Here is a 22,420-nt window from a genome sequence, read left to right as displayed (position 1 = left end):
GGGAACATGCTGGAGTGAAGTACAAATGGTTTGAATTAAGTTTATTTGTGAAGCATAAGCTGAGTCCCCATATAACTAGAATATCATTCATAGCTTTGAAGAAAAAATGAACAGTTAGGACATTTTGAAATACAGTAAATAGCATTGCACACAGTTGCCCATTAAATTCTAAAGAGCAATTGATTTCACCTAATCACATTGAAATAAATAGGGTATCAACCAGCCTCTGCTTGTTTTTGTACCTTGGCACTGAATTGTTTGGTATAGAAAAATGATCTTCTTTAACTTAAACCTTGAGGTACTTAGTGGAGTAAATTCTGCTAGTTATTGACACTGTCTTCTTTATATAGTTACAGTAGATCAGTTACTAGATATAATTCACCTCGCATGCAACCTTCAGCTCAAAGTTGCATTCAGAATGCGGGAGGAGGAAATGAGGAAGGTGTACAGAACGATGCAGAAGAAGATGGTGTTTCTGGATTGGAGCCTGAGGAACGACTTCATGAAAATAGAAGTGAGATGAGCCAAATATTTATATAAATTTACACAGTATTTGCCTATCCTGATTCTAATTCTAACCAGCTGTAGTTCTACAATATTGCTTGTTCCTTTTGTGAGGCCATTCCCATGAGGATATTAAATAAACATAATTGCATTACTTTTACTGCAGTTATCTGCCCACTTTCATTTCATCCTTTAGTGCAGAAGTGTATTAAAAATAAACAGAGGAAATACTTGTACAAATAGACTGACTGAAACTTTCCCTCAATTTCCTAAAATAATTTTAGTTTATTTTTACTGGCATTTTGTTGGTTGGTTTATCTAGTATTCATCTAAAACAACATCGAGTACTTATTGAATACAATTAATTTGTGGACTTCTCTGCTGCAGGACTATATCCATTTAGTAAAGATCTTGATTCTCCAGAAAAAATAACTACAAAATCTGGTATGTAATATCAAATTATATTTATGTAACTTGCCAGTACTGCAATTTTTTACATATTTAGTACATATTTAGAATTATAATTTGAGAAATACTATAACTTACAGTGTTGGGGTTCATTCAGTTAGCTTGCATGATAAATACGTATTGCAGTATGCCATGCCTTAAAACGTCAGAATTCGTTCAACCGTTTGCTTCATTACTTGACTGAATCGTGTTCACCAGTAAAATGATTATCTATCAGCTGTTAGGTAGTTGGTGTATCTTAGTCTTCCGTGCACGGAAATCTGAGATGCACTGGACATTAGTTGTTGATGCAGTTAACCATCTGCTTTGTGCTGGGCTTACCACTGAGTTCAATGATGCAGAAGTGATAAGATAGGTGGACTTTTAATAGACACAGCAGGGAAACAGGCTTTTTGGCCCCACTGAGTATGCTGATCAGCAAATACTCACTGTGAATTCCATTTTTTAAATTCTCCTACATATTCATCAATCCCCCTGCCCCCCCCCCCCAGTTTCTACCATTTGCTTGCACTATCAGGGCAATTTACAGCCACCACCACCAATTAACCTACTGAACCACAACACACACAAAATGCTGGTAGAACACAGCAGGCTAGGCAGCATCTATAGGGAGAAGCGATGCCGACGTTTCGGTCTCGGCCCGAAACGTCGACATCGCTTCTCCCTATAGATGCTGCCTAGCCTGCTGTGTTCTACCAGCATTTTGTGTGTATTGTTGTTTGAATTTCCAGCATCTGCAGATTTCCTTGTGTTTGAACCTACTAAACCACATATCTTTAGGATGTGGGAGGAAGCCAATGTAAACCTATGCAGTCACAGAATCTCCTCACACAGTACCCAGGGCCAGGAATGAACCTGTGTCTCTGAGACTCTGAGATAGTGGCTCCACTTTGCATCTGTTCTTTAAGTTTTATTCCAAGGATGTCTGGTGTTTGAACATGTGCTCCTTGGATTTGAATACGATCAGATCATACCGAGAAAGACAGGTGCTAGGATTATTGTACCTTGTGATGTTTCTAATTTTTTAATAGTACCTCGCTGTTTTGCATTTTAGGTTATTTGAAATAAGTATTTAGAGTCAGACATTTAAAAGCTATTCACATGGATCTGAGACATATTAAAAACTTCAAAAGCTAACCTATCAAAATCTGTCAGGGTAAAGCCTAGTCAAGTAAAGAATCCAGGTAAGTTTATAAGTGATGCGTAGCAAATATGTGAAGCTCCCTCTGTCTTTTCATCTTGCTCCTGAAACAGGAGTTCAAGTAAGACTGGACACAGTAACTGGTTGGAATGTAGAAAGAGAGAAGTGTGGTGCTGGGACAGTGGACTATATTGAGTATGATTTGTGCAATGGTGTAAGTGTCACATCAAGTATAGTTTTGATCCAGGATCATTTCCTTTAAATGGAGTATAAGAGCACAGAAAGGGACTCTTTTGACAGTGTCCATGCCAACCAATATGCCCATCAAAGCTAATCCTATTTGGCTGAGTTCTCTTTAAACCTTTCTTATCAATCTATCTATCCAAATGTCATTTAAGTGTTGTTACTGTATCTGCCTCAACCACTTTCTTTGACGGCTTATTCTATGTACATAGCACCCTCTGTGTGAAGAAGTTGCCAATTGGATTCCTTTTAAATCTTTCCCCTCTCATATTAAACCTCTGCCTTCTATTTTTCAGTTGCCTTTCTCTAGGAGAAAAAGGCTATGTGTATTCACTTTATCCTTGTTCCTAATGATTTAATACACCTCTATAGCTTCACTCTCGTATGGAACAGCCCTAGCCTGCTCAAGCTCTTCCTTGAGACTTGACAACATTCCAGCAACTGCGCTCTTTCCATCTTAATGACATCTCTTCTATAACAAGATAACCAAAAGTGTACAGAGTATCCAATTTCACCCTCACCAACATCTTGTACAGCTGCAACATAATGTTCAAGCATATGAAGTCATAGAGAAGTACATCATAGAAACAGACCCTTTGCCCCCTCTAGTCCATGTCGAAATTACCTACTCCAATTGACCTGCACCTGGAATATTGCCCTCCTTACCTTTACCATCCATGAACCTATCCAAACTTCTCTTAAATGTTTAAATTGAGCTTGCATGCACTACTTGTGCTGGCAACTCATTCCACACTCTCACGACCCTCTGAATGAAGTAATTTCCCCTCATGTTCCCCTTAAACTTTTCATCTGTCACCCTCAACCCACGACCTCTGGTTGTAGTCCCACCTAACCTCAGTGGAAAAAGCCTGCTTGCATTTACCCTAGTTATACCCCTCATGATTTTGTATACCTCTATCAAATCTCTTAAGCTTCTACATTCCAAGGAATAAAGTCCTAACCTATTCAACCTTTCCATATAACTCAGGTTCTCCAGATTCGGCAATATTCTTGTAAATTTTCCCTGTACTCTTTCAACCTTATTTACATCTTTCCTGTAGGTATACTGACGAAAGTCAGCATGCCAAAATACTGTCTAACTGCAGTGCTATTTTCAATGACCCATGTACTTGTGCTCCTGAGTCCTTTGCCACACTCCCATGAGCACTACTGTTCACTGTACCATTCTACAGGCTTTTGTAGGCTTTCCAAAATGCAACACTTTGCTGTTATCTGTATTGAATCCCATTTGCCATTCCTTGGCCAATTTATCTAGATGATCAAGATCCCCTTGTAATTTTTGATAACATTCTTCGTATTTTATCATACACACATTTAAGTGTCATCTGTAAAATTATTAACTGTGAATTATACATTCTCATCCAACTCGTTTATGTTAACAGCAGTAGGCTCAACATCAATCCCCATAGCAGACTACTAGTCACATCCTCCTGTCTGGAAACAACCTTTCATCATCAACCTCTATCATCAAGCTAGCGCTCTCTACATTGCATGTGATTTAACCTTCCAAGTTCACCTACCATGCAGAGCTTTGTAAAAGGCCTTGTTAAAACCTATATAGACAATGCCCACAGCCTTGCCCTCATCATTCCTCGTCTGTTGATTGTGTCTGGATGATCTCTTCATACACTAATTGATGTAGATTTTAATATACTGTGGAACAACATTTTTTTTCCATCAGTAAAATTGTAAAGTCATTTTTGTCCTTCTAAGTTTTTGTTATATAACTTGGTATCTCTTCTGTTAACAGTAGCTCTTACAAGCAATATCCTTACACGTGGCAATCCCTTTAAGGTAAGGGATTATTTTACTTTACCTGAAGATTGTGTGCTAATTGTATTCCTTCTCCTTCAGCATTCGAGTATAGGTAGAAAAATGACAGAAAAAGATAGTTTGCCATTTAGTGTTGTAAATTAAATTTTTCAGTGACATCCTAAATATTCCTCCCAGAAAATGAAGAAAGACTTTTTACTCTTGTGAGGCCTGTTTCTAGAAAAGGGGAAGAAGCATATTCTCAGTATTTTCAAATTATGAGTACAAATGGAACCTGTCTGCTGATGAAGTTGCATATCTTTCTGCTTATTATTTGTATTGAAAGTTCCCAGGGAGCAGTATCTCATATCAACAAAGCTGAATTTAGTAGGAATATATTAATAGCAACACACACAAAATTCTGGAGGAACTCAAGTCAGGCAGTATCTACAGAGGGCAATAAACAGTTTGAGCTAAGACCCTTTAAGACTAGAAAGAAAGGTGGTAGAAGGCAGAAGAAGAAGGTAGGGAAGGGGAAGAAATGCAAGCAGGCAGGTGAGGGGGGGTAGGTAGATGGGTGGAAGAGGAGAGATGAATTAAGAAGCTGGGAGGGGATACAGGAGAGGACAGTGGACCCTGGAAGAAGGGGAAGGAAGAGGAACCAAAACCTAGAGCGAAGTGCTGGGCAAGTGAGAAGAGGAGATGTGAGAGGGTGAACAAAGTTCAGAGTAAATTTATTATCAAAGTATATATCTATGTCACTGTATACAACCCAGTGGCTCCTTTTCTTGTGGGCACACTCAATAAATCCAGAATAGAATAACCATAATAGAATCAATGAAAGACCTTACCAACTTGGGCATTCAACCAGTGTGCAAAAGACAAAAAACTGCAAATACAACAAGAAAAATACTAATCCATAAATAAGCAATAAATGTTGAGAACATGAAATAAAGGGTCCTTGAAAGTGAGTCTTCAGGTTGCAGGAACATTTCAGTGACAGGGCATATGAAGTTGAGTGAAGTTATTTCCTTTGGTTTCAAGACCATGATGGTTGAGGGGTAATAACTGTTCCTGATCCTGGTGGTGTGAGTTCTGAGGTTCCTGCACCTTTTTACTAAAGGCAGCAGGGAGAAGAGAGCCTGACCTGGGTTGTGGGGGGCGGGGGGGGGGGGGGCGGTCCCTGATGATGAATTGTGCTCTCCTGCATTTCGTGTAGATGTGCTCAATGGTGCAGAGATCTTTAACTGTGATGGACTGGGCTGTGTCTACTACTTTTGTAGGATTTTCCATTCAAGGGCATTGGTGTTTCCATACCAGGCTCTGATGCAGCCAGACACTATAATCTCCACCACAAGTCTATAGAAGTTTGTCAAAGTTTTAAATGTCGTACTGAACCTTCGTGAGCTCCAAAGGAAATATGAGGGGCAGCATTGCATTCTTCATAATTGCACCTGTGTGCTGGGCCCAAGATAAGTCCTCTGATAAGTCCACCTAAGAATTTAAAGTTGCTGACTTTCTCCACTGCTGATGGAGGACTGGCTCATGGCCCTTTGGTTTCCTCTGCCTGAAGTCAATAATCAACTCCTTGGTCTTGCTGACATTGAGCAAACGGTTGCTGTTATGCCACCACTCAGCCAGATTTTCAATCTCTCTCCTACATGCTGAATCATCACCACTTTTGATTCGGCCTACAACAGTCAGCAAGCTTGAATATGGCCAGAATGGGGAATGGAAAAGGAGAGAAGCAGGGAGGGGAAGAACTTACTGGAAGTTGGAGAAATCAGTGTTCCTGTCAGATGGAATATGAGGTGTTGCTCCTCCAACCTGATTTTGGCTTCATCATGGCAGTAGAGAGGTCATGGGGAGCTCTTTGCATTTTTAATTTTCTCAAATCCAGTCTTTTATATTCTCCTTCCAAGGTGACATCTGGTGGCATAACCCCTGGACTACCTGGAGCTCAAACTCGTAACACCAGCATTCTGGATAGCATGGTGAAAACTAATAAGAGATCAACAAGCAACAACAGTCAATCTACAAATAAGGAAAAATCAACAGTCCTGAAGCCTCTGATGTCAAAGTTAAAGGCAAAACAGGTACTAACCTAATTAATTATTTAGTTTGGAATTCAGAATTATACATTCATTTGGTATTTCCCCTTGTGACTAAGTTACAAACATTAGCCAATCATATACCACATTATTATATAGAAGTTCTTTTCAATCACAAGTGAGTCTGAGTTGAAAAATACTGTGAAATTCACATTTTATTTTTGTATATGGAAAAATAACCAATATAGCTTATGTTTGTAAGCTCCATGCAGTAAGTACTAAAGTAGAACTAAAATGGAAATATTTTGCATTTCTGTACGTCAAACTCTAGAGGGTACAAAGTTGCACGTATATGCTATATGATTTTGTTTCAAAGTTCCAAATAATTTTGCTGAATATCATGAATCAATTTTATAATTACTTGTCTTGCATCCTTATTGCTTTGAAATATGGTTATCTGGTTTTTCCAGCATTAGACAGCTAAATATAAAATAAAACTTTGATTTTAAGTGCCACTGTAAAAGTTTTTGTCTTGAGTAATTAACTTGTGCAATGCATTGGTGCTGTGAATCTATTTTGGCATCTATTTTTCACTGTTTTTTCAGACCCAAGCTACACTCTTCCAAACAACTACCCCCAAGTCCAGCAGTACAATTACGGAAGATAAACCTATTGAGGCTAAGCCTGTACAAACAGCTAATCCAGAGAGCAAAGTTACAAATGACAAAAAGTGAGTGTGTTTTTACATTATATACAAAGGATAAACACTTTAGACAACCATTAAACTGCTTGGAAATTTAATAATTTGTACTAAGTATTTGTATTTGTATTAAAAACTTTATGACTCATTTTCTATAAATACTGTATGATTTAAATTATTACAATACTACCAGATAGCAACGACACACAGCATTTGAATTTCAGATTAATATTTCCATAATAAGCACCAATTGTAATTTCTAATCAAGTGGACTTAGAGTAGAGATAGTAATAAGGAGTAATTTTTTTTTATTGTGAAAAGACCAAAGAAAACGGGTTTCCAACTCTGGTTGGAGGAAAGCCGAGATAATATTATTGCTGAAAGTCCGGATTTGACAGAAGAAGAAATAATTAAAGAAGGCATGAACAGATTCCGCATTCTATCTGCTGAGGAAAGGAAGGTAGGAAACCCATCTCTGGAAATTAGCTCTTGATACTTTTAATACTCCAATTTTGTCTTGGCTTTATAAATAATAAAGTTAATTTGGAAACATTTTCATTGATATCTTTAAGGTATTTAAGATTATTAGCTCAGAAAATCCACTTCCATGAGAATGTATATGCTTGGACAAATAGTTTTTGATCATTCCTTTGATTTGTAGTCTTATGTTTTGCCTTATGATTTTAGTATTTAATTGGTTTGGATTCTCACCTTGGATTGCTTTGACAGTGCTAAAGAAAATCCGTTATATTTAAAAACATCTGTTTGTATACAATGTATGATTTTGTAAGCTTGCCTATTTGTAGCTGACATACAGATTTAAATCGATAGTTATCGATTAGCTTGGTGGAAAGAATATAAGCCTGTATAGACATATTGAGTTAGATCCAGCATACTGATATTTTTTGAATACTGGAAAATTTATCAGGAAGCAATGTTGATTTTAATTTTAAATCCATTTTCTCTGGAATTGGTTAATTATCATCACTTAGCGAGATACAGTGTAAAGCTTATGGAGTCATGCAGCACTATAGCACAGAAACAGGTCCTGTGGCCCATGAGTTGAGGAACTGTTAGTCTGCCTAGTCCATCAATGTGCATCTGAATAACTGCTCTTTACTCCTCCTATCCACCTACTGATCTTAAATGTTGCAATCAAACTTGCATCTACCACTTCGACTGGCAGCTGGTTTGACACTTGTCTTGCATACTGTTCATACAGATCAAATCATTCCACAGTGCAGTTAGGTAGAACAAGGTTAAACAACACAGAATAAAGTGTAACAACTATTGAAAAAGTAAGTAATAAGGTGCAAGATTATCATCATTGATCATTAGAAGGGATAGTCGACATGGCTTGTGTGTGGTAGATCATGTCTCACCAATCTTTTAGAGTATTTCAAGGAGGTTACCAGGAAAGTGGATGAAGGAATGGAAGTGGATGTTGTCTTCATGGACTTTAGCAAGGTCTTTGACAGTGTCCTGTAGGGGAGGCTAATCAAAAAGGTTCAATCACCTGGCATTCAGGATGAAGTATTATATTTGACTAACATTGGCTTAGAAGAAGCCAAAGGGTGGTAGTAAATGGGAGCCTGTGACTAGTGGTGTATCGTAGAAATCAATGTTGGGTCCATTGTTATCTGTATCAGTGATCTGGATGATTATGTGGTAAACTGTCAGTAAATTTGCGGATGACATCAAGATTGCGAGCATATTGGAGAAGAAGGAAGGCTATCAAATCTTGCAGCATGTTCTGGACCAGCTGGAAAACTGGGCTGAAAAATGGCAGATGGAAGTTAATGCAGACAGGTGTAAGGTGTTGCACTTTGGAAGAACAAATCAGAGTAGGGCTTGTACTGTAAATGGTGAGGCATTGAGGATATGGTAGAGCAGAGGCATAAGACCATAGGACTTGGGGGCACAATTAGGTCATTTTGCCCATTGAGTCTGGTCCACCATTCCATCATGGCAGATTTGTTAGTCCTCTCAAAACCATTCTCCTGCCTTTTCCCCATAACCTTTGACACCCTTACTAATCAAGAACCTGTCAGCCTTTGTTTTAAATATACCCAATGACTTGGCCTCTACAGCCATCTGTGGCAATGAATTCCACAAATTCACCACCCACTGGCTAAAGAAATTCCTTCTTATTTCTACTATAAAGGGATGTACTTTTATTCTGAGGCTGTGGTCGAAGATTTCCCTTTTAAGAAACATACTCTCCACGTCCACTTTATCCTAGGCCTTTCAGTATTCGATAGGTTTCAGTTAGATTCCTCATCATTCTTTTAAACTCCATTGAGTACAGGCCCAGAGCCATCAAACACTCCTCATACATTAACCCTTTCATTCCCGGAATCGTTCTCCTCTGGACCCTCTCCAATGTCATCACATCTTTTCTTAGATAAGGGGCCTAAAGTTGCTCACGGTACTCCAATGCAGTCTGATCAATGCCGTATAAAGCCTCAGCAATACAGATCCATATTTCCTTGAAAGTGGTATCACAGGGAGATGGGGCTGAAAAGAAGGGTTTTGACACGTTTGTAAATCAGAGTATTGAGTATAGGAGTCCGGATGTTAAGCTGAAGTTGTATAAGATATTGGTGAGACCTATTTTGGAATATTCTTTGTGCATAAATGGTCACCCACCTGCAGGAAAGATATCAATCAAATTGAAAGAGTACAGAGAAAATTTACAAAGATGTTGACTGGACTTAAGGAGCTTAGTGAAAGGGAAAGATTGAATTGGTTAGGACTTTATTCCTGGAGCAAAGGAGAATGAGGGGAGATTTAATGGGGGTATAAACAATTGAGGTGTATAGATAGAGTTAATGCAAGCAAGCTTCTTCCACTGAGGCCAAGTGAGACTAGAGAGGGGTGACAGGTTAAGTGTGAAAGTGGAAGTATTTAATAAGAGTCTGAGGGGGATCTTTGCTACTTTGAGGATGATACAATTGTGTAGTGAGCTGCCAGTGGAGCATCTGTTCTAAACATTCATAGAATGAGTTGTTCTTCAGACAGGAATGTGCTATTGTTGCAATGCTGCCTGACTTTGCTTTGTAGTTTCCTGAAAGGATGTAAGCCCTACCACAATTTACAGCTGCTCTGGGACTCTATTTTGGACTGGTATTGTCTCGTGGCAGCTCTGATGGCTTTATGGGTTAGTATCTCAATTTTTGTAACAGTCACCTCATTTGAGTGCTGCAGTCCTAAGTGGGAGTGCATCTCCCAGTTCATCTATGGTTTAAGAACACCCAGATTGTCCTCTTTGGCATAGAGTCGTCAATATGTTTGCTGATAGAGAATGTTACATTCTCATTGAGGCTGGCAGCTGTGTCATTGAACGTGGACCAGACGTGTAAAAGCTCATCTACTTCCAGGCCAGCATTTGCACTGGCAGACTTCACCAGATCCTCCCGTTTCAGTTTCTGTTTGTACGCAGGGAATAGGAGCACAGCCTATGGTTAGATTTACCAAAGTGTGGACAGGGGTGGCTCGGTAGGCATCTTTGATGGCTATTTAGCAATGGCTCTGTGTTCAGGCCGCTGGTGGGACAGGATACATGCTAGTAGTATTTTGGTAATGACCTCTTGAAGTTGTCCTGGTTGAAGTCACTAGCAATGAAGAAAAGGGTCACTGGGTGTCCTGTTACAAGGCTCTTGACCAGAGTTCGTTGGATGCAGGTTTCATGTGTGTATGAGGTGGGATGTAGTCTGCAGTTAGGATAGCTGAAGTTAACTCCTGTGGCAGGTGGAATGCCTTTACTGTTAAACATTCCAAATTGGTTGAGCAGGAACTCACCAGACTCCGCCACCTCTAATTTTACTCAAGGACGCTGGTGAATTGAAAAGCCCTCAGTTTGAAGGGAACCGGCTGGTGAGGCATAGCACATAGCTATCCCTTAGTTTCTTTGGTAAATCAGTCTTGCCCTTACCTTATCAGCTTTGTTCTTGATGGCTTAGATGATAGCTAGTTAGTATGCTGGGGAGTGGTGGCTTAAACCCCCTGTTTCACCATCACATGCAGCCCAGCCCTCTTACCATCTGTGGAGAGGAATAAACAGACGATGTTTCAGTTAAGTGGCTGTGTCCAGGTGTCCTGAAAATCCTGGGCAGATGTAAATGTAACTAAGTTGGTTTTAAATTGGTGTTGCTGAGGAACTATATATAAATGTATTGTTAATATTTATTGTATTTCTGTGTGAGCAAATGACATTGTTATTTAACCAACTTGGCAGATGGTCACATAATTGACAGATAAAAGCTGGAGAATGAGGAACAGAATTTTATGGAAAGGCTTGCAGCAGTCTTGCTCAATGAATGTATATAAAGGGTCTTGGCTGATGGGTAGGATTTGCAATTTTGTGGGTGGGTGGAGCATTTAGACAGATATGCACCTTACCATTCGTTTTTTTTCTCTCTTGCAAATGAATGTCACTCAACTGTTTGTTAAAGTGATGGGCTTATTTTCACAATCAATTGGAAATCAACTACTGTATATGAAGAAAATAAAATAAAGGGTGAAGGGACCAAAGATGTATGTAAAACAAGAGAAAATCCTTCAAATAAACTCAAATCTGAAATAATTGAATATAACCAAAAATTAGACAAAGCTTGGAGGAAGTGCAAAAAGTAAATGTTAATTTGAGAGCATCGAGGAACTTTGTCCAAGTTGGTTGGAACTTTAAACTCTGAAAACATTTTTGTAAGGCTGGGTGCAATTCTGATTGGCACACAATAGGAAGGAAGCGATTACAGTAGAGGTGCAGAGAAAGTTCATGCAAAATGAAGGACCATTTCAGTTATGGGAAGAAACAGGATGGGCTGAGCTTAAAATGGTAAATGTGTTTATTAATGTCAGATGTACCAACGTACCATGGAAACACTTGTCTTGTATACTGTTCATACAGATCAATTCATTGTAACAGAGCATTGAGATAGTACAAGATAAAACAATAAGAAAGTTGGAAGTAAGTGGCAAATTGTAAAGAGACAACCTGAGGAAGAGCTTTCTCACCCAGACAGTGGTTGAATTCTGTAACACACTGCCTGAAAAGGTAGTGGAGGTGGGTACTTTCACAACATTTAAGAAGTGTCTGGTTAGCACTTGAATCACCAAGGTAGTGTAGACTAGAGGCCAAGTGCTGGTAAATGGAATTGTTTAAATGGGTAGCTGATGGACATTGTAGGCTGTTTCTGTGCTGGGAGACACTGTCAGGCAGACTTGTGGGTGAATTAGGGTATAATGATTGATGCATTTTTAATTTAATACTCTGGGTAGGAAACATTATTTCTTGAAGATTAGTCTATTTTCAATCTTATTATTTTCTTCCATTGCCATTATACATTTACCATAACTTTCAACTAATATTTATATTCCTTTTTTCTTCCATAGTTTTAATATGAATGAAGTGTACTGATTCAATATTACCCTTTTCTTGTTATCAATTATCACATGCACCTGCCATAATTGTCATTTTTTGTGACATTCTACAAATATGTAAAATATTTGGTATAGGCTTTGATACCCTTTGCAAGGTTTCTATATTACATTATTTTTTAAATTCTCTGTCATTGTTGCATAAATTCACAAGTAGAGTTTTTGATTTGTATAAGCATGTGTTCGTTTTATATTTACCAGTTATTACTTCAAGTACAGCTGTCTCAGGGTTTTTATGAATATACCGGTATGCTTAATGGTAATTATTTTTTGTGTTTTATTTAAATCCATAGTGATTCATTCCTTCAGTCTCTTGATTTGATCTTCGTATTAAATTTTCTCACTTTAATCAAATTGTGGTTCAACAGACATAATCAAGTTTAACCTGTCCTATTGAACTAAAACAATCCTCTCCCATTTTCCTGACTTTTGTTTTTTTTTGAAAATAATTTAAACTTCTAATTGTGCTTTGGTTGTAATCAAGTCTCTTTTAAGCAGAATTTATGCTTCTAGCATTTAAAATTTTTTTTGCACCACTTTATTCCTCTGAATACCAATGCTACTTTGCTCAAAATGTAACTTATTAGTTTTTCTCACATTTTTTAACCTTTGTTTTAATCACCTCCTCCTAATTTTTGCCTCACCCTATTTATCCGTTCTGCAGGAGTATGTGTTTTGGTAGTGGCTGTCTTTGTCTTTGCAGCCTTGCTGGTCTAAAGGACTCCTTGATTTAGGAGGCTGAAATGATCCCTTTTGCTTGATGGTTCCAATGGAATCAAAGATAAAATCATAAGGTATAGGAGTAGAATTAGGCCATTTGGCCCATTTCATCATGGCTGATCCAGTTTTCCTCTCAGCTCCAGTCTCCTGCCTTCTCCCCACATCCCCTCATGCCCTGACCAATCAAGAATCTATGAACCTCTGCCTTAGATAAACATAAAGACTTGGCCTCCCCAGCTGGCTGTGACAAATAATTCCACAGATTAATCTCTCTCTGGCTAATGAAATTCTTCCTCATCCCCGTTCTAAAAGGACGCCCCTCTATTCTGAGGCTGTGAACCTCCTTTGAACCCTCTCCAGTTTCAGCACATCCTTTCTAAGAGAAGGGGCCCAAACCTGCTCACAGTACTCCAAGAGAGGCCTCACTATACTTTATAAAATTTCAACATTATGTCCTTGCTTTTATATTTTAGTCCCCTTGAATGAATGCTAACATTGCATTTACCTTCTTCAGCACAGACTAAACCTACTAATTATCCTTTAGGGAATCTTGCACAAGGACTCCCAAGTCCCTTTGCACCTCAGACTTTTGTATTGTCCCTTCAGAAAATAGTCTACCCTTTCACTTCTTCTACCAAAAATGCATGACTATACACTTCCCAACACTGTATTCCATCTGCCATCTGCCATTTGTCTAATTTGTCTAAGGCTCTCTGTAGCCTCTCTACCTCCTCAAAACTACCTGCCCACCACCTATCTTCATATCGTTAGCAAACTTTGCAACAAGCCATCAATTCCATCATCCAACTCATTAACATATAACGTAAAAGGAACCAGTCCCAACACAGCCCAGTGTAGAACATCGCTAGTCACCGCCAGCCAGTCAGAAAAGGCTTCCTTTATTCCCGCTCTTTGCCTCCTGCCAATTAGTAACTGCTTTATCCATGCTAGAATCTTTCTTGTAATACTGTGGGCTGGCTTGTAGCTTGTTAAGCAGCCTCGTGTGGCACCTTGTCAAAGGCTTTCTGAAAATCCAAGTAAACAACATCAACTGATTCTCCTTTGTCTATCCTGCTTGTTACTTTTTCAAAGAAATCCAACAGGTTTGTCAGGCAAGACCTTCCCTAGAAGAAACCATGCTGACTACGGCTGATTTTATCATGTGCCTCTAGGTACCCTGAGACTACATCTTTAATAATCAACTGCATCTTCCCAATCACTGAGATTAGACTAACTGGCCTATAGTTTCCTTTCTTCTGCCTCTTTCCCTTCTTGAAGACTGGAGTGACATTTGAAATTTTCCAGTCTTCTGGAACCATTCCAAAATCTAGTGATTCCTAACTGTGTCTGAAGTCTTACCAACATCTGCCTCCACAACCTCTCCAGTGACTGTTCTGGCACTCTGATTCCCATCCTCCTGCAACTTTACTTTAAACCCCGCTGTGTGGCATTAACAAATCTTCCCAATAGGTCTGTTAGACCCCCTCCAGTTCAAGTGCAAATTGTCCCTTCTGTACAGGTCCCACCTTCCCTGGAAGAAAGCCAATGATCCAAAAGCCTTATGCCCTCCCTTCTACACCAACTCATTGGCATCACTTTAAACTGTATAACCTTTCAATTTCTGGCCTCACTAGCACATGGTACGGATAGCAGTCCTGAAATCACAACCTTGGAGGTCCTGTTCTTTAACTTAGCACCTAGCTCCCTGTAGTAACTATGCAGACCCTTGTCACTTGTCCTACCCATGTCATCGGTACCTACATGGACCACAACTTCTGGCTGTTCACCCTCCCACTTAAGAATACTCCTGTCCATTCCCCTAACTAACAAATCCAATCATCATCGCAGTACGCCACTTCTCCCAACTTCGCTTCTGAGTCACAGAGGCAGACTCAGTGCCGGAGATTTGACCACTGTGACTTTCCTCTGTTAGGTCATCACCCCCCCCCCCCCCCAAAAGCGTAAAGGTCACCATTCTGTGTTCATTCAATGACAGCTGCTGCTCTTGCCCCTGCCTTCCTTTAATTTGCACTGACTAATCAATCCCAAACACCAATTGGTCATTGCTCAAAGCTCTGTTACACTGCCACGACTCGGTCCTGCCTTTTATCCTCGAGCAGTGGAGGTGATTGAAGTCCCCTCTTCTCCAGACATCTGATGCCCGGACTGGATGCTGGTCAGGGCTCATTGAGATGTTCTCCTTCTTCAGAGAATGGGGTTACCCTCCCTCCAATATTGATGCTGCTCTCACCCGCAGCTCCTCCATTTCCCAAGCATCTGCATTTTCCCCATCTTCCCATTGTTTAACAGCAATAATTCCTCTTGTCCTTACCTACCATCCCATCATCCCCCACAACTTCTGCCATTTGGAAAGTTATACTAACACTAAACATATCTTTACCTCCCCTCCCCCTCCACTTTCCAAATGGATAATTCCTTCTATAATTCCCTTGTCCTTTCATCCCTTCCCACTAATCTCCATCCTGGCACTTATCCCTGCAAGCGGCCTAAATGCTACACCTGCCCATTACACTTCCTCCCTCGCCTCCATTCAGGGCCCCGACCAGTCCTTCTTCTGGGTGAGGCAACACTTCACCTGCAAATCAACAGGGGTTGTTTATTGCATCCGGTGCTACTGTCCCATTGCACTCACATCCATCATCATGAAGTGTTTCAAGAGGCTTGTCATGAGGCACATCAAGACCCTGTTGCCCCCCCCTCACTGGACCCTCTGCTGTTTGTGTACCGTCCCAACCGCTCAACAGATGACTCCATTGCCATCACCCTCCACCTGGACAAAAAAGACATGTACGTTCGAATGCTGTTCGTAGACTTAAGCATTCAACACAATCATCCCTCAGAAATTGATTGGAAAGCTGGGCCTGAATACCTCCCTCTGCTACTGGGTACTAGACTTCCTGACTGGGAGACCTCAGTCAGTCTGGATCGGAGGCAGCATCTCCAACACCATCACACTGAGCACAGGGGCTCCCCAGGGTTGTGTGCTCAGTCCACTGCTGTTCTCTCTGCTGACCCACGACTGCTGCAACACACAGCTCGAACCACATCATCAGCAAGAAAGACGAGTCAGCTTACAGAGAGGAGGTGCAGCAGCAAACGGACTGGTGCAGAGCCAACATCTTATCCTATCTCAATGTGAACAAAACAAAAGAGATGGTTGTTGACTTCAGGAGGGCACGGAGCAACCACTCCCTGCTGAACATTGATGGCTCCTCGGTAGAGGTTGTGAAGAGCACCAAATTTCTTGGTGTCCACCTGGCGGAGAATCTCACCTGGTCCCTCAACACCAGCTCCATAGCAAAGAAAGCCCAGCAGCGTCTCTACTTTCTGCAAATGCTGAGGAAAGTCCATCTCCCACCCACCCCCATCCTCATCACATTCTAAAAGGGGTTGTATTGAGAGCATCCTGAGCAGCTGCATCACTGCCTGGTTCGGAAATTGCACCATCTCAGATCGCAAGACCCTGCAGCGGATAGTGAGGTCAGCCGAGAAGATCATCGGGGTCTCTTCCCGCCATTACAGACACTTACACTACACGTTGCATCCACAAAGCAAACAGCATTATGAAGGACCCCATGTACCCCTCATACAATCTCTTCTCCCTCCTGCCGTCTGGGAAAAGGCACCGAAGCATTTGGGCTCTCACGACCAGACTATGTAACAGTTTCTTCCCCCAAGCTACCAGTCTCCTCAATACCCAGAGCCTGGACTGACACCTTACTGCCCTCTACTGTGCCTATTGTCTATTATTTATTGTAATGCCTGCCCTGTTTTGTACACTTTATGCAGTCCTGGGTAGGTCTGTAGTCTAGTGTAGTTTTTTTCTGTGTTATTTTATACATAGTTCAGTCTAGTTTTTGTACTGTTTCACGTAGCACCATGGTCCTGAAAAATGTCTTGTTTTTACTGTGCACTGTACCAGTAGTTATGGTCAAAATGACAATAAAAAGTGACTTGACTTGAATTCAGCTTCACAAATTGACATGGTGAGATTCTAGGTTAGTAACATTAGGGTTTTTAGTCCAATAAGTTCTCAACTTGCAAATCATCAATTTACTTAAAGTATCTATAGTTTAGATTCCTACCTATTAAAGAAGGCAATGGTAAACATCTTGTGCATTTCCTGTTTTAAATCTTCAATAAAAGAAAAGTTAGAATTAGTTGCAGTTAAGTAGTTATCCCATTCCAAAATGGATAGATCATGCAATGATTTTATTTTCCAGGCCTGGACAGAGAGGGCTAAAAGTGCTACCAATACCATACCCGATACAGAGGTTAAAAAACGCAAGCGTCCAGAGGAGAAGGGTGTGGATGAACTGGAAGACAGAAAGGAAAATTCTGAAGAATCTGAAGCTTCTGCCAAAAAGAAGAAACCAGAATATCCTACTGTGAATTCAAGACTGTCTGCCTTTGCTTTCAAAAAGGACTAACGATGCTGTTAATTGCTTCAACATGATCTGAACATAATAGAATCTTATTTGTAAATTGCATTTATTAAATTTAAGTTTAAACAAGCTTGATTTATAAATGTTCGTGAAAATGAACTTTGTTGCATTGGGGATATTTAATATCTCTTTTATGAAGTTTACATTTAGCAACATGCATTGCATTTGGTTTCTCACTTGTGGCATTTCTGCTGTTCAGTCAAATGGTGTTCTTCTCAAAAGCAGGCAGTTTTTAATGGGGTTTAAGGTAGCTGTTTTGACTGCAAGTGAAGAGGACCTGCAATCAGTTACCCACCAGATACAGTGTGCAATAGTAAGTAAGGGTGTGGAAGGTCATGTGGCAGGTGAATCGAATTAATTTTGACTGCAACAACTTTCTTTGATGAAGATCATGGCATTAGAAATACTTCTATGTTGTAGAGTTTATTATGAATAATATTGCAATAAATTTTAGATATTGCATTGTTCCAAAAGGGTAAATTGTACATTTTATTTGAATACTCCTTTTAATAAATTGTTGGGTTTACTTGGAACTTGTTGCTAATCTAAACAGTGGGCTCTTAATTACTTGTAAGTATGTTCAGGATTTTGATAGATGCTAGACCAGCAGATTTTCAGGGCTGAGCTGTTCTTTTATTAATACTCCAACACATTTTTAATTATTTTAGATATTACACGATAAGATTTCAAAGAATCTAGTACATTTCAATGGAGTGGGGATCTGATGCCTTAGTGAGCTGACAGGGAATATGGGAATCTGGGGACCTGGTAAGTGGAAGGGGAATGTGGGAAATGCCATCCAGAGAATCAGATGCCAAACCACTGGGATTTGTTTCATATCCTCCAAGGTGCTGGATTCCAGTTTTCAGTTTTTATGAAGGCAAAAGAGATTGCAGATGCTGTAATCTGGAACAAAAAAAACCCAGTGCTGGTGTCTCTTTTTTTGTTCCACATTCCAGCACCTCAGTGGGTTGAGCAGCATTTGTGGAGGCAAAATGTGTTAAGTCAGTGTTTCCAGTCATGTCTCTGCAGCAGGACTAAGAGGAAAGTTTGCCAGTATAGAGCAATATGTGGAGAGGGGGTGATACAGTGTAGAAAGTGGGGAGGAGATGAATGGGCAGATGGAACCAGGTGGGAAAAGTAAACAAAGGGAGAAGAAATGTGTGTGAGAGGACAGCAGGAGTCTGGGTTACCTGAAATGGAAAGCTCAACTTCATGCTGAACAGAATGAGGTAATGTTCATCTCTCCTCTCAGTATTGCAATAAATTGTGCATTTCTCTTTGACTTCTTTTCCAGTTTTCATGCACATGTTTGTTGTTTTTTTTTTTGCAGCTATGTTGGTGGAAAAAGTTATGAAGACCAAAAGTGACATCTTCTCTTGGTCAACTGCAGGTGGACTAAGTAATTTAAAATATTTTGAATGTTTAAGTAAATGATTTATATTTTCTGTAGAGCTTCAAGTGCCAGAAGGATCAGCTTCAACAGAGAGATGCCTCATACCATCAAATGAGGGAAGATGTTAAAACATGCAGAACCAAGAATTGGTAAGTATGTAGCCACTGGATAATGAAGCTGAGCTCCAATATTTATCCAAAACAAAACATACTAAATGAAGGATCTCTTATTCATACTTATGAGCTTTCCCCTCTTGTAACATTTGCTAATTTGGATTTGACCCAGTTTAAGAAACTTGTTTGTTAGTACTGCAAGCCATACAGTAAGATGTATATTGGCATGAGCACAACAGATTTTATTAAGTTCCATACGACAATGGTAGTCATGGTTTGTTCGTCAGAGGTTTGCATTCTATGTAACTGGTTCAGATCTCTTTTGCTTCTGCTCTGTCCTTATGACTGCAAGTTCTTTTCCTTCTGCATGCAATTGCTCTCTTTTTGACCTCTGACTTTGTACATCTTTTCTGTTTCTGTAAATCATACATTCGAGCTAACAAATTTGAGCTATCCTGCCCCGCTCTTTCAAAAATACAATTTATATTTCATTTATTCCTAGCTGTGCACTATTGTTTCGCAAATTGAACCATTTATAATCATATTTGCTTACTGTAATGTACCTTAGTCTGCACTTTGAATGGTGTCCTTAATACCAGTAGTCTAGAATTCTGGCCCCTTGTGAATTTCAGGCCCCTCGTTTGTTCTCTCTGTCCCTTAGTTGGTTCAAAGTTCAAAGTAAACTTATTTTCAAAGTACATAGGTCACCATATACAATGCTGAATTTTGTTTTCTTGTAGACATACTCATTAAATCTAAGAACCAGAATAAAATCAACACCCAACAGGACTGCCAAACAACCAATATGCCAAGAACAACAAACTGTGCAAATTCAAAACAAAAAATAATAATAAATGAACAATAAAGATCAAAAGCATGAGATGAAAAGTCTCTTATAGGTTGTGGGAACAGTTCAGTGATGGGCAAGCGAAGTTATTTCCGCTGGTTCAAGAGCCTGATGGTTGAGGGGTAATAATTGTTCCTGAACCTGGTAGTGTGAGTCCTGAGGCTCTTGTATCTTCCTGATGGCAGCAGCGAGAAGAGAGCATGACGTGGGTGGTGTGGGTCCTTGATGACTGATGCTGCTTTCCTGCAACGGTGCTCCATGTAGATCTGCTCTGCTTGATGGTGGGGAGGACTTTACCTGTGATGTACTGGGCCATATCCAGTACTTCTTTCTGTAGGATTTTCCATTCAAGGTCATTGGTGTTTCCATACCAGGCTGTGATACAGCCAGTCAGTATACTCTCCACCACACTTCTATAGAAGTTTGTCAAAGTTTTAGCTCACGGAGATTTTTTTTGCAAACTATTACTAGAGACACTGCCATGCTTTCTTCATAATTGCACTTGCTAGTTAGAAACTATTCGGCAACAGTCTTCTGCCCCAATTAAGTGGCATAGTGTCCTAAGTAAACAAAGGGAATCCCAGCTATCTTCTTGATTAGTTATTGTTTTTTAAGAATTGTCCCAAATAAGTGGCTGCCCCAATTAACTGTATTTGCTCTGCTGCTTTCCTCAGAACATTATAAATCTTTACAACACAGTTCCATTGTCACAAAGATGTTAAGACACCTCTGAAACAATATGAAATAGGCTTATCCATTTAAAATACTAATGACTTGTTTATGTTATGTTTTATATTCTCACAAACATTGAAGACAGCTCTTGTAGATATTGTTATATGTAACACTTACCCAACAGGCTGGTATATGTCTAGGGGAAAAGGAGATCCAGCCACACACCAACCCCGCCTCCCGTACATGCAGGTGCTGTGAGAATCCAGTTTATGCCTCGCGCCCGCCCACAGTATCAAACCCACAACAAATACCGTTATGAAATACACTTTAAAGAGTATTAGGCAATACAATATATATGCAAGGGAAAAAAAACAAAAGGCGCCAACGTATCAAAGTTCAGTCAGTTTATTGCACATCGTTGGAGCTCAACCATCGAACCAACCGACACCTTGTCGCTTGCCTCCGACCTCCACGTCTTCGCACCTAGGACCCCCCCGGTGGTCTTCCGAGCAGTGCAGCGCACGTCCACCTTCCTCGGCGTCTTCCTCCCGACTCCCCACCAAAAGCCCGCGAAAACCCCTTCCCCACGTGCCCAGCCTCACAAGACAAAATAACATTCCCCATTGGTTAACAAATGAATACAATTACCATATCAGCAAGTATAAAGCAAAACAACTGCGAGAGAAACACTTATCAGACAAAGAAGCATTCCTACTCTTAACAAACCAAAAATCCCATTTTGAGTAACATACACAGGACATTGTACATTCTCTCCCCACCAGCAAATGTCATGCCCTCATGGCATTACCAGAGTTCCCCAACACTTCTTGCAACACACAAAACCCAACCCAGGTGCAGAAAACAGTGACATAACTACCCAGAGCAGTAGAAATCACACTCGGTTCTCCTGGTACCACATATGTCAACCGCTCCGGGGGGCGCCTAATTTTCTGAGATCTCCATACCCCTTCTGCCCCACTGGGCTCCCTCTTCACCTGCGAACCCACTGTCTCAGACACCCCAGATCTTCCTGACAGACCCTCACCCCCTTCCTCACGGGGGCCCTCCCTCACCTGAGATCTCTCCGGCTCACGCTCGGGTTCCACCCTCTCTCCCCCCAATGTTGGCTGCCTCTCCATCTGACCCTCAAGACCTTCCCTCCTCTCACCCAGCTCAGTATGGGAAGGGCCAGGAGCCTCCTCTTCTGGTACTGGAGCACCAGCGAATGGGAACAGGGGCCACTCATCTGAGTCGTCCTCTTCCAAATCGGTAGCCATTCCCGGGTGAGGGACCTGTCCCCGCTCTTCAGCAGCGGGCTCTTCCCTTTCTCCGCGCCCTCGCAGAGTCCTTGTACTAGGCGCAACATCCCACTCGGGCTCCTTATCCACCTGCACCGCTTGACCCAGGGGCAGCAGGTGATTCTGATGGAGTACCTTGATAGGCCCTTTCCCATCCTCAGGGTTCACCCGGTAAACTGACAGGTTTGGCATCTCTATTACATAGGGGCTGGCCGCCCATCGATCTGCCAACTTGTGCTTACCAGAGAGTCCCAAATTCCGTAAAAAGACCCGGTCGCCCGGCAATAATTGGATAAACTTCACCTTTTGATCATACCGCATCTTATTCTTCTGATTTTGTTTGGTAGCCACCGCCTCGGCCAACTCGTACGCCCGCTGTAACTCCCTCTTCATGTCGGACACATACTTTAGATAGGACTTCCCGGGTAATTCACCCACTTCACCCCTAAAACATAAGTCAATTGGCAACCTCGCTTCCCGCCCGAACATCAGATAATAGGGCGAGTACCCTGTAGCATCATTGCGAGTACAATTGTAACAGTGAACCAATTGTCCAATATGACGACTCCATCTACTTTTCTGCCCAATC

General features: G+C 40.7%; 1 protein-coding gene across 2 annotated transcripts in view; it reads left to right on the top strand.

Moving 5' to 3' along the window:
• Nucleotides 1–18,038, top strand: part of wdhd1 (WD repeat and HMG-box DNA binding protein 1) — a 72,124-nt gene extending 54,086 nt beyond the window's left edge. The window contains exons 20-26 of one of the 2 annotated variants that reach the window (XM_073039883.1): nt 351–514; nt 892–948; nt 4,131–4,171; nt 6,052–6,225; nt 6,786–6,910; nt 7,202–7,340; nt 17,284–18,038. In XM_073039883.1, coding sequence (XP_072895984.1) covers nt 351–514; nt 892–948; nt 4,131–4,171; nt 6,052–6,225; nt 6,786–6,910; nt 7,202–7,340; nt 17,284–17,490 — 907 coding nt within the window. In that variant the 3' untranslated portion in view covers nt 17,491–18,038. Of the gene's footprint in view, nt 1–350; nt 515–891; nt 949–4,127; nt 4,172–6,051; nt 6,226–6,785; nt 6,911–7,201; nt 7,341–17,283 lie in introns of both variants that reach the window. The other variant, XM_073039882.1, reaches the window with a different exon arrangement.
• Nucleotides 18,039–22,420: the final 4,382 nt, after the last annotated feature.

Source organism: Hemitrygon akajei, chromosome 3, assembly GCF_048418815.1.
Source record: "Hemitrygon akajei chromosome 3, sHemAka1.3, whole genome shotgun sequence".
Classification (NCBI taxonomy): Eukaryota; Metazoa; Chordata; class Chondrichthyes; order Myliobatiformes; family Dasyatidae; genus Hemitrygon; species Hemitrygon akajei.
This window is presented reverse-complemented; position numbering and strand designations above follow the sequence as displayed.